Source organism: Metopolophium dirhodum, chromosome 3 (genome assembly GCF_019925205.1).
Source record: "Metopolophium dirhodum isolate CAU chromosome 3, ASM1992520v1, whole genome shotgun sequence".
NCBI classification, from domain to species: Eukaryota; Metazoa; Arthropoda; class Insecta; order Hemiptera; family Aphididae; genus Metopolophium; species Metopolophium dirhodum.
In genome coordinates, this window is record NC_083562.1 from 38,672,018 (window position 1) to 38,687,581 (window position 15,564).

The following is a 15,564-nucleotide window of genomic DNA, read 5'->3' on the forward strand; positions in this document are numbered from 1 at the left end:
AAACATAATATTGCAATATATTGAAAAAAATATAGGCAACGAGATTTAATATAGGGTAAGATAATTTTAGTGCTACGCTTTTGCCATATCAACCATAATTTGTTCGCAAAATTTTACCATATCAGCTCCCGCATGTTGACAAGACTTAAAATCAAACACAATATTTTATCAGTAAGTTAAAATACGTTAGTACTGTAATGTAATAATGTATTTTAATTTTGTGAATTTAATAATTTGTATTTTTAAACTTGTTGTGATAAAAGGATTCGTTCGTATATACCTACTACCTAAATACAATTTCATCAATATATATACGATTATAAAGTAAACCCCGTGATATTGAATTAGGAAGGTATATAATATATATAATATATGGATAACAAGGTCCCGCCGCGTCACAACTAGGACTCACCAAAAATGAGTCTCGAATGATGCGATTCGGTTGTCATTATATGTTTTACTTATCGTGGTTTTTATAATCTTTAAATCTGTCGCACGCAAAAATTTGGTTGCGCCAGCTGAATCGTCTGCGTAGGAGATTGGTAAAAAACGTCGTCGAAATATAATCGAAAAATTTAGACGAAAACGGACGGAAATTCAGAGAAACGTGTTGAAGGATACGCCGCGGCGCACCAGATAAGACTTAAATATTTTGAATCTATAGCAATAACGATAGAATACAACCGGGTGGCAATAATGACAGAATACAATCGGGCGGCAGGTACCTGGCCCACCTGGGTTACAATGGGCTTACCGAGAAATCGGCGGCGGCGCACCGTCAGGTCTTTCCGCGGACGGCGAACAACAAAAACGGAAACGACAAAACGCGCGCGCCCGGGCCGCCGTCGCCGTCGCGTACGTACGTTCGACGGCGGCGGACATATTATTTTTTACGCGGAAGCGCGGCGGGTCACGACCACCGAAGCGCCGGTCGCTCCGCGATTGGCCGGCGCGCGGCCCGGCGGGAGTGGTCCGAGTACGCCCGTCACGTCCCGCCGCCGCCGCCCCCGACGGTGCTCGCACACGAATGCCGTCCGCGCGCCACGCTCGACCGCACCTCATCAGTCGTAATCGATCGCGTGTCTAAATAATATTAAGTACACACTTACACGCACGCACGCACGCACACACACACACACACTCGAACGCGTAATAATATTATAATATCAACGTTCGCTTACACGTACAACTACAGGTACGTACGACGCACACGCACACGCACGCATCCGTCTGTCACACCTCGAAATATAAGTCTGCTGTATTTTTTTTTTCATCTTTCTCTTAGGTACGCACACAATTAATATTTTTCTAGTATTATAATATTATATTGTACGCTCTCGAAACCCGCACAGCACACACACTCGACGACCGCGACGACGACGACGACGACGACGACCGCGGCGTTTATATATGCGAATCAGTTTTATTAAATTTACGCGACGGGTAGGTTAACCTAATACCGGGTTACGCGACGGTACATATATAAATATATTATAATAAACGCATCAGCTAAATAATAATATACTTACGCGAGTGTAAACATGCGCGTGGATATATGTCGTACTGCAGCAGTGCCGGTGCATCAGTTCGTTTTCGCATCGTTCGCTTGTTAAGTAACGATATAATATTGCGTCGGAATAAGCGCATTCATAATAATTATCGTATAAAAACAATTTAATAATGTTCGCCGCGACTCGCTAAAGATCTCGATCATACGGGCGACGAGATGCTCGCGTGTTAATCCGTCATTAATTATCGTAATAAAGGTACGTCATCGGTAACGCGCCTCATCCGTCCATAATTATAATATCATAATCGTATATGATCTACGTCTGGGACCACCTGCAAATGAAATTTTCGCTGTATGTAACGATTCATAATAGGAGGAGGTGTCTGCAGAGAATTGCAAAATAATATTATTTTACAATCGTCGTGTACGATATAATATTATATAGAAGACAGTAGCAGGTGACGAAAATGCGGCGGGCGACCTGCACGTGAAAAACCGCTGCAGGCCGACGAAAAATGAACGAATCGGTGACCGTGTGCAGCAGACAACAGGGACCGTCGTATCATCACCACCACGGCCATCACGTAGTAGTCATGCCGGCGCAGTGCAACGGTGACGAGTGCGCGGCAGAACCACAACCGGCCACCGTGGCCGGTTCGTGGACTGCATACGGCCATCAGCCCGCGGCGGTCGCCGCCGGTTATCATCAACATCACCACCACCATCATCTACAACAGCAGCAGCAACATCAACAGCAGCAGCAGCAACAGGACCATCACCTCCATCATCCGCATCAGGGAATGCCCACGGTGCCACCGCCGCCGCAGTCGTTGATGCACCAACACCATCACCATCAGCCGGTGGACGGTGGCGGTTACGCCGCGTGGCCGACGGCAGTCGTGTACAACAAGAGGCGGCCGTCGTACGCTGACGACGTGCAAGCGTACCATCACGCGCACCACCACGCGCCGCCGCCACCACCGCCGCCCCCGCACCATCAGCCAGCCGGCGCTGCGGCTACCTTGCAGGCCGTTGCGGCCTACAACCCGACGGCCGTGACGGCCTCGACGGCCACGTGCTCGTCGCCCGGTACGTCGTTGGACGAACCGTCGTCCGCGGCCGCTGCGGCGGCCGCTGCTTACCAGACTGCCAACGACTACAAGTACTGGCCACCCGTACAGCAGCAACCGTCGCCAACCGGCACAGGACGCGTGAGTCCGTACGGTTGGATGAAGAGAGTCGAGTACCAAGACCGTCCACAACCTGGTAAGTAAAATATATCAATAATTAGTATATTTAGGGGCGTTCTTGCAATGTCCGGTTAAGTGTCGGTTAACGCTAACTGATTGATGACAGATTTTTTTACCGGCAGAATTCCACCGGTCAAGTATCCGTTAACTTTAACCGGACATCGTAAGAACGGCCCTTAATATTATATTCAGTGGCGTGGTGAACTGAAAATTTTCCAGAGGCAAGTTACAAATATCCCAAGTATTAATGCATAATTATGTATTAATATAATATAAGTAATTATATTTCAGATCAGTATTGACTTTACCTATTGAGTATATTATCATATTACATTTACTAAGTGACCCACCGGCTACCACCCACCCCTCTATTTAAGAAAAATCTCAGAGGCGCTGAAATTACCGTTCACCACGGTCCACGGTACTGATTATATTAGATTATTAAATTAAAGCAAAGTAGGTACGTTTTTCCCGCCAAACTCGTTTAACCAACTTTTTCTACTCACGCAACAATATTTTCTACAACATATATTATATTTTATACTACAAAGGATATTATTAAATGTTTATGCGTTCGAATATACCAAATTAGATTTGAAGATTTCCCATGCGATATTTATAACGTATAATTTAATAATAATTATTTGTTCGTCGCGAGTCGTTTATAATGACATAACATTTTATTGGCGGACTATAAAAGTATCTTTATATGCCGCAGGATTTTAAATTAATTAAAAGGTTATTTGTAATTTACATATAATATTTATTTTTTTTATTTATTATTAAGCCACAACAACAAAGATTATTAGCTGTTACATATAATATTATTGAATATTTAAAAGTTGAAGTTAATGTAGTTTTCTAAAATTCTTAAAACCGTAATACAAAATAAACTATTTCTTATAAATTATGTTGTGCTTTAATATTATTTCTTTTAAAAGTACACGTCATATGGTTCAAAATAATATTCAGTATATATTTATTTATACATATTGTTTCTATACTAAGAAATTAAATTAAACTTTGGATATATCTATATTTGATATAGGTATATAATATTATCTAAACCAGCTACATATGAATATTTAATAATCTCTTTCTTCGGGGCCGCGACTGACAAATATTCATGATCTCATTTTGTGTAGAAAAATTTGTCATGTTATTTTAGAAGTACCTACCTAATAAAAGGCGTGCATTTTGATAATAATCTTAAATATATAAACAAATACAATAAAGATTTTAAAAATACAAACACTACACTACATATTTTTTAATGTAGAAGCATCTATAGCTACTAATTACTATAGCTACTAGCTACAAGCCCTGATTAAGGAGGACCAAGGTGGCCATGGCCTTCGGGTCTCGATAGTTTGAATTTATTTAGGGGCCTCTGATGTGTCCATTGCATTTTTCGTTATAGGCTATAATACTATATACAAATTTAATTAACACAATTAATAATTATACTATAAATTATAATACATACTAAACACTTTATAGTACTTTACAGTTTACACTAATATATTATGTAGGAAATGGCCTATCGTGGGGTTACTATATTGTATGAAACGCATATTATGAGTATACAGAGGTGTTTAAGGGTACTATATAGGTAGGTATAAGTTAGTAGGTATATTTATTTACATATATTATACATATTACATTATTGACTATTAAGTGGTGTGTCTAAAGTTGAGTGAAAAATTCTCGGCACGTCGTGTTTAAATAAATTCGTATACAATTTTATGAATTATACGCAACCATACTATATAGTATATACCTATACTTACTACCTAGGTATATTACAGGTGTGTGCGAGTCGTCGTGACTTGACATAAGTATACTCATGCATATTAATACGCTCACGAGATAATATTAAAAAATAATAGTTATTGTAAACGAGTGTTGCGCGTGCAGATCGTATGTGTACCTCGTGCATAATACGTAAATATGCAGCTTAGTATGTGTATTCATTTTGGGGGTAAAAAACAGTATTATGTTGTTTAAAACAATTTTCTTCTGTTTTAAAACAATGTTTTAAACGAAACAAATATTGTTTGGGTTTTAAATAATGTTTTCAACGACATTTATTTTATTTTTAGTTATTTTTAAGGTATTTGACCATTAAAACAATATAAAACAGAATTGCATACATAGGTGTTTATTCATATTACTATGACAAAACATAAGAATTATTATAAACAAAACTATATAATATACATTTCAAATTATTGTTTTCTCTCTTGCGTATTAATGGAGTTTTTATGATTTCAAATGATGCATTTAAGTAAAATATTATGTTCAACTGTTTTGAAAATACTTGGATATTATAGAGGTATTCTTGGTATAGTTTTTTTAGAGATATAAATAGAATAGGACTATTTATTTAGGTACTGTAATAATACCATAACACATTCCATGTAAAAAGAATGCAATTTTTAAAATGTTGTGGTCTTTCAACAATTCTAAAGTTTCATTAAGTCATTACTGAAAAACCAAAATCAAATTTACTCGAACTTTTAGTAGATAATCAACGGGGATCTATACGCATCATTTATCACGAATTGAATATGTTAGATATTGATATTTGATCTAATATTATTTCGATTTAATGAGAGGATTAAAAAAAAAAGTATTTTAAACACAATAATAATCGCCTGTATATTAATATTTCATATACTATTTTAAACTTATATTTCAAAGGTAGTTGAAGAGGAAGGGATCTCAGTTATGTATGTAGCTGTGCATTTTTATACAAGTAATTAGAATATTCTAATTTCTCCATTGTCGACGAAAAGTGTTTTCTGGTCTTTTATACTGAAATGTAAGCTACTCGGCTGACCCAGACATTTACATGCATTAATTATTAAATATTAATTGTTTTTGATCAGAAAATGTACAAGTACTGCAACAGCAGCCTGCAGGTATATATAATATAAATTATAAATATAGACGTATAAATGTATGATAAAACCTACCCATAATAATAGTCACCCTCTCCGAAGTGAGACCGTTATGGCGTCAATAATATATTTTATTGCTTTTTTTTATTTATTACAATTATTGTAAAATGTTTCAGCACACCTTATGCTATTAGTTATTACAAGTATTATGTTTTACGCATTAAATTATATTAAATACATAGATTAATAATGATATTGATAATAATGCGTGTTAGCGGACAATTGTACCTATTGTGTTAAAATACCTATATATACCATACATCACAATTTAATATTAAAACATTTATTTTGTTTTTATACACACACTACAATAATAAACTTACACGTCATTACGACATTAAAACAAATTTATTGTATGTATTGTTATTACTATATTGAGCACAACTTTTTCAATGCCTATTTAAAACTATCACGATTTAACAATTCATAGTATTCGAGCATATTACAATATTCCGTTAATTTTGTTTAAATACTATGACTATATACGAACTATTATAAACAATGTGTGATATGTTTTTTTTTTTTTTTATTGGGAAACCCACGGCAACATAGGCCATTGGGTGTATGTGATATGTTTTATTTACTGTAAAAAACCTATAATTTAACGGCTTCGTTACACTATTATTTTAGCTATTTTGGGTTCGTCCCGTTTTACTAAAATAATTTAATATATATCATGGAAAATTAAATCATTAGATATCATTATATATTATATAATATATCCCTAAACGTCTTGTGATTTCTTTATTTGGTAAATATTGTATTATTATACAATATATGATGTATAATATGCTAATATCTATGTAAATTGTTAACGAAATTTAAAAAAAAAATAACATATAAACGTATACAATATTGTAAACAGTACCTATAATACAAATAGTTTCATGCTAGTTAAATAACTCTGATCGCGTTAAGCAACGAATCAATTTAAAATACAATATTTAACTAGTCTTTTTAGTTATTTTAAATAACCACCCACCAATAAATACAAACAATGCATAACAAATTATTATTCTTTATATTACATCTATTTAAACAATACTGTTGGATGAATGATTATAATTTATAAATTATTATAATGTTTACGATTTTCGTTTTCTAATATATTATTTTGCTTTTGTACCTATTTATATATATATATAATATTATATAATATGTATCCGCATGTAGGTAAATTTAATTTTATCAATTGATTCCGTTTATTCTATTATTACATTTTGAATTTACCCACTGCTTTGTACTATATTATTGTACCTACAGGTCATGATATACTTATAATGATTAATGATAGGGACAGCGATCCTCTACTATTGGATGTTTGGGTCACATAAGCGGTTCTTTTTTTGGTGTATAACAAAATTATAAGGGCTACAACTCATTTGCGCACAATTACCTTTTTTACTGCCTATTTGCGCACAATTTACGAACAATAGAAACCTTTTTTCCTAGAAATTTAACCACGGATAGAGTGTACCTAACCTGCGTTTCTCTATCATTACTGATGGTGGAAAATCATTATATATTCATACAATATTTTTCTTCAGCCTAGCTTAGTACTTTCTGTTTAATTTTATTCTGGTATCATGGACTGGCGGGTTAAAAAATGTTTCTTGAGCTGTTGATTTTCGATGAATAGATATTCTATTGAAATGCGTTATTACGAATTAAAGAAATATTACGTAGGTACCTAACCTAGAATTATATAGTTTTAAGAAATCGACCCAATACCGTGGTCTGTTTGGGTGAATATATTATATCGATTGGGTGAGTGATGTTTATTCAACAAAAATTACCATTTGCGCAAATATGTATAAATATATAACAAATAAATTAATTTATAGGTATACCTATTGAAAAAATAAAGACATATACAAAATATTATATAATAGATAATTATTAATGAATTCTCAATTTAAAAAATATATTGGTAAATAGTAATATACAGTCAACATTAAGCATTTTGCAATTACTAAAACAAAATCATAGTATACGATATATTGTGTAATAAAAATAATTAATGATGAACCATATTTTTAAAAACGTTCGCATCAAAGTCACCAGGTTTTTACTTTATGCAGGTAAATATAATTTCACTTACCCAAACGCGCGGTATAGATGATAGTCGCCCAAACTGTTAATTTTTTGGTCAAAAGTATTATCTTCGACCACCACCCGTTTTAACATCACAGCTGTCGGTAAAATGATGTATCGTAAATACCTCTGTATAATATTATAGTAATATATAGGCAGTGAATTAGGTTACCTATACAGACGTTAGACGTTATATTATTTCGTTATTCACGCGTTTGTAGTTTTTCTAATATAGTATTGTAATATACCGCATAATATACATATTCGAACACAATAAGTCCCATATAAATTACATCACAATACACGCACGTATATCCGAGCTATTTGATATTATATTATTATTATTATTATTATTATGTTGTTATCACGTCTGCGCGCATAAAATATACAAAACCTGAAAAAAGCCTACCGCATTATATTGCAGTAATAACGACCGAAACGCATGTGCGAGCATCGACACGAGGATGATGCTCACTTTTTGAGAAAGCCGCTTATTTGGGTGTCGTCGGCGAGTGTTTATGTTAAATTCATATAATATTATATATAAACACAATAATGTAATACGTATTATAATAAACGATTTTATATATTTTTTTTTTGTATTATACGGTCCCGTGATGTTGACTCGCATTATAGATTATTATTGTCCACGACGTGTCTGAGGTTGCGAGACGAGAAAGAAAAAAAATGACCTAACTAAAAGGATTTACTTTTTTTTGGGGGGGGGGAGCAAAAAAAAAATGTCGGCGATTCCGGAGCCATCCGATGGGTGAGGCGGCACCGCCGTCTGTCGTTAAATGTGCACTTAACCGAGCGCGCGCACACGTGACATTATTATTCCCATTTCCCCGATAAAAATCATGACGCCGCCTGTAGGATTTATTTTAAGGATTTTTTTCTTCTGCCCAAAGAATGTTTAGGATATTATGAAGTGATGACGGTGTCTGCGATATGGGCGATTTGCGGGGGTTCGCAGAGTATCTATTATATGTATAAGTAGAGCTGTATAGGTAATTTTTTGAAGCAGCATAATAAGTACCTATTTATATTACCGGAAAGAACAAAATATGTACATATGATATATAATTTCATTTCAACTGCGGCCCTTTCGTGAAGTCTCCAGTGTCAACCTATATGGCCTTTCACAGGTATATCCTATGCTATACCGCACGATATATACATGCCGAATAATAACGTCGAACGTTTTGAACTTACACAGGTATTCCTCAACAGATCAGGGGCGTATATAGGATTTTCTTGAGGAGGGGGATATCAAAATTTTTTAGTGTTGATGCAACCTTTTGTTAGTTACTCCATGTAAGGCTAACAATAAAAACAATAATATTGATTTTAATTTTACTCTGTTTTATTAATTTATAAAATAAACTCTAGTTTTCTGTTTTTTAAGCACAACTCATCAATTACTTCATCTGTTGTAATTTCGACCTCTCTGTGACAAGAAAGCATAGCCAACCCATTAAGTCTAGTCTATAATCACAAAACACATACATTTTTTAATATTTATTTTAAAATTTACGAATTCCTTATCGTTTTCTGTCCGCAGTCGCAATTAGTTTCGTGTTTTACGTATATAACAGTATAATAGGTTAGGTACTAGCGGGTTTTAGTTATCGAATATAGTCCTATTTTAATTTTGTTGTTATTGTTGGGTAATATCACTCGCAGCCCACAGGATAACAAAATTATAAAATATAAATAGCAACAGTACTGCAGCTTAAACTTTATACCTAAACTAAAAAAAAAGGTCAAGGGAGGGGATCTATCCCCCATACCCCCCCCCCATAAATACGTCACTGCAACAGATGTGATAATATACTTATGTAAACGTGTATGTAGTGTGAGTCGGTTGGAACTTGAAGATATGATTTCGAGTCTTTATTTACGCCAGTGGCGTTATGGACGGTAATTTCAAAGGCAATTGCCTCTAAGATTTTTTTCTTAAATAGAGGGGTGGGTTCCCTAGTAAATGTAATATGATATACTTCATATACTTAATATGTAGTCAATAATGATCTGAAATATAATTAGTTATATTATCATATTAATACTTTATTATACATTAATACTTGGGATATTTGTAACTTGCCTCCGGACGATAAATTTTTTAGTTCACCACGCCACTGTCTTTACTCTGCAGTCTGCGACCACAAGTAGTGCCGAATCTTGGACGTCACTAGGCGTGGAGGGATCGCAATTAATATAATTTTGTATTATAGTAGCTATATAATAACATTTACATCATCATTGGCGCATCATAATATTATCATGTCGAAGACGTGATGGCTTGGGGTCGTTTTTGTGTGTCCTCAGACGTCGGACGGGTCACCGCGCGTGGAGAAAGCCTGTCGCTTCCTTTATAGCATTATTATTATTTTTATTATGTTGAACACGCACGCGTTATACGTTGACTGCGGTGGACACGCCGGGCACGCACGCACGCGCACGAAACTGCAGTCGAGAAGGAGATAATATTATTATATTGTAATGTAAGGAGCAGGGACCCAAAGAAAGCGTACACATGTTATTGTTGTACACAATATATTATTATGTTGTGCAACACTTGTAAATCATCCGGGCGGAGAGGAAAAAAAAGGTTCCGATGAATCGTTCGTCAAAAGAGACCGACTTGTTTGAACTGCGCGGCGGCCTTCTTTGTCGCCCTCACGGCGCGCCGAGCCCTCGTCGGGGAGATCCTTATATACTCTAGTCACCCATCATGTACACTGTAGTCACCCATGTACATATTACTGCATATACAACTATTATTATACACACACTATGTACCTATTTAGGTATAAGTCCGTAGCTCCACGTACTTATGTGCGTCACGTATGTGGTACCTAAACATGTCACCGTATTCTATATATCGAAGACCAATATATATATTATATACACATAAGTAGTACACATTAATACTTATTACGATATAGTATATACCTATTATAGGTATATTATTAAGAAGTATATTATGCGCCTAAGTCGTAGTGCACTATTATATATGGTACCTAATATTATTATTATGTTATAATGTCCGAATGTGAGTTTACGGACAAACAGGCTACGACTACCTAAATATATACATAATAATATAATGTACGTCATTATATTATGTAGTACACGTGACCGGGTGAATGGTGACGGTCATAATACGGGTTGTTGCGGCACGGCGTTTGGCGTTTTCCTTGAAACGATGATACGTTTGGAATTTTTTTCCACCCCTCCCCACCCCCGATGGGTGAAATTTATGTGGCGTTTACCGCTCTGTGTGCGGCGACAAATAACACGCGCACGTATATACGACAATAATATACACAACACACGGCAGCGCCACCCACTGTGACGTTGTTGGTGTGAGTGTGTCACACCGACATTATAGAGAGGTATAATATCTATATACTATTATGTTGTGATGCTGCGGTAGTATTGATGTCGTCGTGACAAGATTATTTAGTTACAAAATTATATCATATAATATTTATAGTATTTGTGATGGACAGATAAATTCAATAATAGCTTTTTATGATATGATTATTAATATTGCCTCGACTAAAACCTATAGGTCTGCTCGAGTTGATAATAGTTTTTGAAAATAATAACAAAATTACTTTATTTTATTTATTTTATTAATTAACCCGTGGCAACTTAGGCCATTGGGTGGATTTCACTGTGCGGGAGGGAACTGTAAGTTTAAACACGTGTGTTTTGGTTTTGGCAGATTTTTTAGTAGGCACCCGTAGGTATCTGCCATGCCTGCGTGGGGGGGATGGCGGCACTTCTCTCCGGACACCGTGACTTACCCGAAGAAAAATGCCGCCCGGGGCCAACGGCCACTTTGTCCCCCAACAAAATTATTGTCTATACGGTCATGTCAATTAGTATTTTTGAACCGATAACTTTACTAAAGTACCAATACCTAAATGTATATACCTAATACCTATACAGTTGTTGCCTGACAAAATGATTTTAATAATCATCAATTTTTATATTAATGGACTGTATTATTTATTTCACGAGTGCGTAGACAACAACGACTGTCGACTATAATAGACAAAGAATTATTGATAACAATATATAAGGTGTTCACGCCGTAACGAAAATTAAAAATATCTTGCAATAATGAAATATATCTCTAAATAAGTGCCTATTCACTTATTAAATTTTTAATAAAAAAAATGGTTTACGGCCCACTCAAAATTTAAAATGTTTATGTCTACGTACGTATATGTTGAAATAATTGTTTTATATAGAAGAATATTATATTATTTGTAAGTGCATATAAATTGTTTTTCGGTGCATATTTGGTTTGTTTTTAGTGCATAGAAATCCGGAATCTAGTTTTAATAATATTATTACATTTACATCATGCACATAGGTTTGTATACTTATAGTATATACTTCGCCACATAGGTACAATAAATAATTTATGCGCTCGCCACAAATTAGCTAAGCAATCCATTACTGTTAAGCGTAAGTCTGATGTACGCGCGTCATAATAATATCGTTATGCGTGTATATAACTTGTTTATCGTGTTGAGATATTTTATGTGTAAAATATGCGTTTAATGTCGTGCACGATATAGCTGGTGTAAGTCGAAAACATTGAGCCAGCCGCGTACTACTTCAAATATAATGGTACCTACTACCTATACCTATATAGAAAATGCCACGAGGAGTGAATTTTATTTTTATTCCCTCGATAGTCGTAAAAATTGTAATTTTAGATAAGAAATTCTAGAAAATCCAGTATTGCTACTGTGCGATGTGAATTTTCCTACGTGCCCGTACTTCTGTTCTATACCTATGGATGTATACGACACTGTAGCCATGACACGTTAATGATCTGTAAAACATGTTTACGATGCGCTCGGTTATTCACGTATATTATGTACCTATATATTACGCCTGTACCCAGATATTTATGTTCGCCTTGACTATCAAACCTCGCTCGTCGAGACGAGAGGAGAATACATTTATATTTATGATTATCGAATTTTATGTAAAGCTATAAGGCGATTTTGAAATATTTAATACACCCACCTTTATACCTATACATATAACATAATTAATATATTATTGCTTTTACGATGCAAGTCAATTAAATACATAATAATATAAATCCAACATATTACACCTTTCATCAGATTTATTATACTATGCAGATTTAGTATTCTGTATTACACATAATTACATTTTTGTATCTGGATAAGCAGATATATATGTATTTTGTTATTTGTGTACATATTATGCACTACAGATGTACTTATACTGTACGTGTCATCTACCTTTACGTACCTATTCTGAAAGTCAGTTGCAGGCTACTGAAATTATTATATACCTAAGTATTTTTTTTTTTGATTATATTTTTTAAACAAATTTAAAATTTCTAAATAATGAAAGACTCTTTTATATTTTTATCACACAATGGGATGATGAGGTTGAATATAATATAGATGAATAGTTGTCGAATAGAAAAATATACCTATTATAGGCTATAGTTGTATAATACCTATATTGTAAAACCATGTGAGTATTAAATAATATATTTTTTTTACTCAATTCTGCTGAAATATTAAATTAAATATGATAAAGTATAGGTATTTGATTTTTTCATATTATAACCTACCTATATAGATATGTTTTCGGGTTGGACACAACTTTTTTTCTAACCAACTTTTTGAGTAACGCATTGTATATTGCTATAGAAACGCTAATCAATAAATATATATATATATATTAAAAATCAATCCATAATTTTTAATTCATTAAAAAATTCCTATAAGGAAATGTAGCATGCTACTAGATTTTTTCTACTACATTATACCCAAAAGCATATCAATGATATCTATTAACATAGTAACGAAAGGTTTCAGCCTTTCAAGTTCCTACGAATAATATTTTTCGGATTACAAAAAAACAACTAAAATCGTTATTTTTCATTTAAATATCAATTTTGTCGAAATTTGAACTTGCGATAAATTTCTATAAAACAATTATCCATTTATATTTATGAGACTATTAGGTTTCTGTTACCTATGACCTGTACCTATGTCCTATCTGTATACCTATACATAAATATCGAACAATAAACAATAAACTAAAGTGATAATGTCATGATCGCTTAATATACCTAATATCATGATATTTATGAAAAAAATACATGATTCACATGATAAAGAATCCTCCTACTTTTGGAGCACTGGAGCTCCGAAATTAGTAGGCATAGGTACATTTCATCTATTATATAATTGCTCAGCCGTGATCTAGCTGGTTATCATCCAAATTCCTATATGCATGTATAGTCCTAATACCTATATAGTATATATACATTATACATAATGTATATAATACATTGCTTTTGAAAGCGCCTGTTGCAATTCTATCAAAACCTTAGGTTTTGTTAAGCGAGTAGCAAATTAACCTAAACTGTCAACACTTATCCGAGTCTATATATAGGCTCGCTATATACTGTACATTCGTCAGACTATTAATATAGAATAATTAGACTCTGACCTCTGCAGGGACATATTTATAGTGCCGGTTGACTTCTTGTCAACTAAAAAGAGTTGGGCGTATTCATTTTAGCGGTTTGATTTCCCCCTCATGATTACTCTTCTGCAGTGTTTGGCACACCGTCTACGCTATTAATTTCTTTGGAAGGTCCTATAGACACGAATGTATTATTTTATTTCAATTAAAAATGTACTTAATGGTGAAATCGATTCTGTTACATTTAAATCAAAATTAATTTTAAAGCACCTTCACATTACACATCCCAATGGAAATTCTTATTATGACAAAAGCAAATCACTCCGTCGTATATGTTTAAGCTAATTAGGAGGGGTCCTTTTTTATCTTAAAATATTAAATTGTTTTCCATTCAATTTTTAATTATATAATATATTATTTTCATAAACTTGAATAGTATTGCTTATAATGTTAATTTATAAAAACTGCAGTATAGGTATTACTAAAACTGCTTTACCTACTAAAAAAATAACTAATTAAAATGACTTAAATATTATACCTAGTAAAGTTAAAATTATCAAAAAAACAATAATCTAATATATTATATATAGGTATATATATAATAAATAATAAAAAAAAAACTTATTATGTCGAACAATTCAAAAATATTTTGAAAATTATATCAATAATCTAAAAAATGGTAATAAAAAATATTTGGTTAGAAATTCAAGTCTCTATTCAGTTATTCATTAATGAATTACAACAATAAATCAGTTTCGAAAACTGGTTTTTGGAATTTCTTGTAGGTAGTTTTATCCACCCAAAGTACCAACTAGATCCAATTTGCTACCAAAAACCACTCTTTTCAAAGTTGAAGATGTTTACTGCTCCCATAAAAAATTATACGTCAGACACAAGAATAAAAGTCTGAAAATATAATATATCTATATCATTGTAAAATCAATATAATCATCGCTTTTCTCAGAGTCAAAAAAAATATGACATACCTATTACCTATACATTATTAAAATTAAAAATTTTAATGTAATTTTGACTGAAAATTATATAGGTATCTACTGATTCTACTCGAGGAAGTATAAATATTATGGCCTAAAGGCTAAATAAAGAAATTTCACTATCTAAAATTGATAGAAATATTAAATAGAATTTATTGATTATAAGTAGGTATTAGTATATTATAGCGATAGGTTTTTTCGTCAGCCATAATATTGTAATAAAAACTGTTCTGGTAAAATTATTA

General features: G+C 33.5%; 1 protein-coding gene across 1 annotated transcript in view; it reads left to right on the forward strand.

The window, feature by feature from the left end:
- Positions 1–1,035: 1,035 nt before the first annotated feature.
- The window catches only part of LOC132941643 (homeobox protein CDX-2-like), a 40,811-nt gene continuing 26,282 nt past the window's right edge, over positions 1,036–15,564 (forward strand). Inside the window, exon 1 of the mRNA XM_061009784.1 lies at positions 1,036–2,776. Within this exon, the coding sequence (XP_060865767.1) occupies positions 2,026–2,776 (751 nt within the window). The 5' untranslated portion in view covers positions 1,036–2,025. The remainder of the gene's footprint in view (positions 2,777–15,564) is intronic.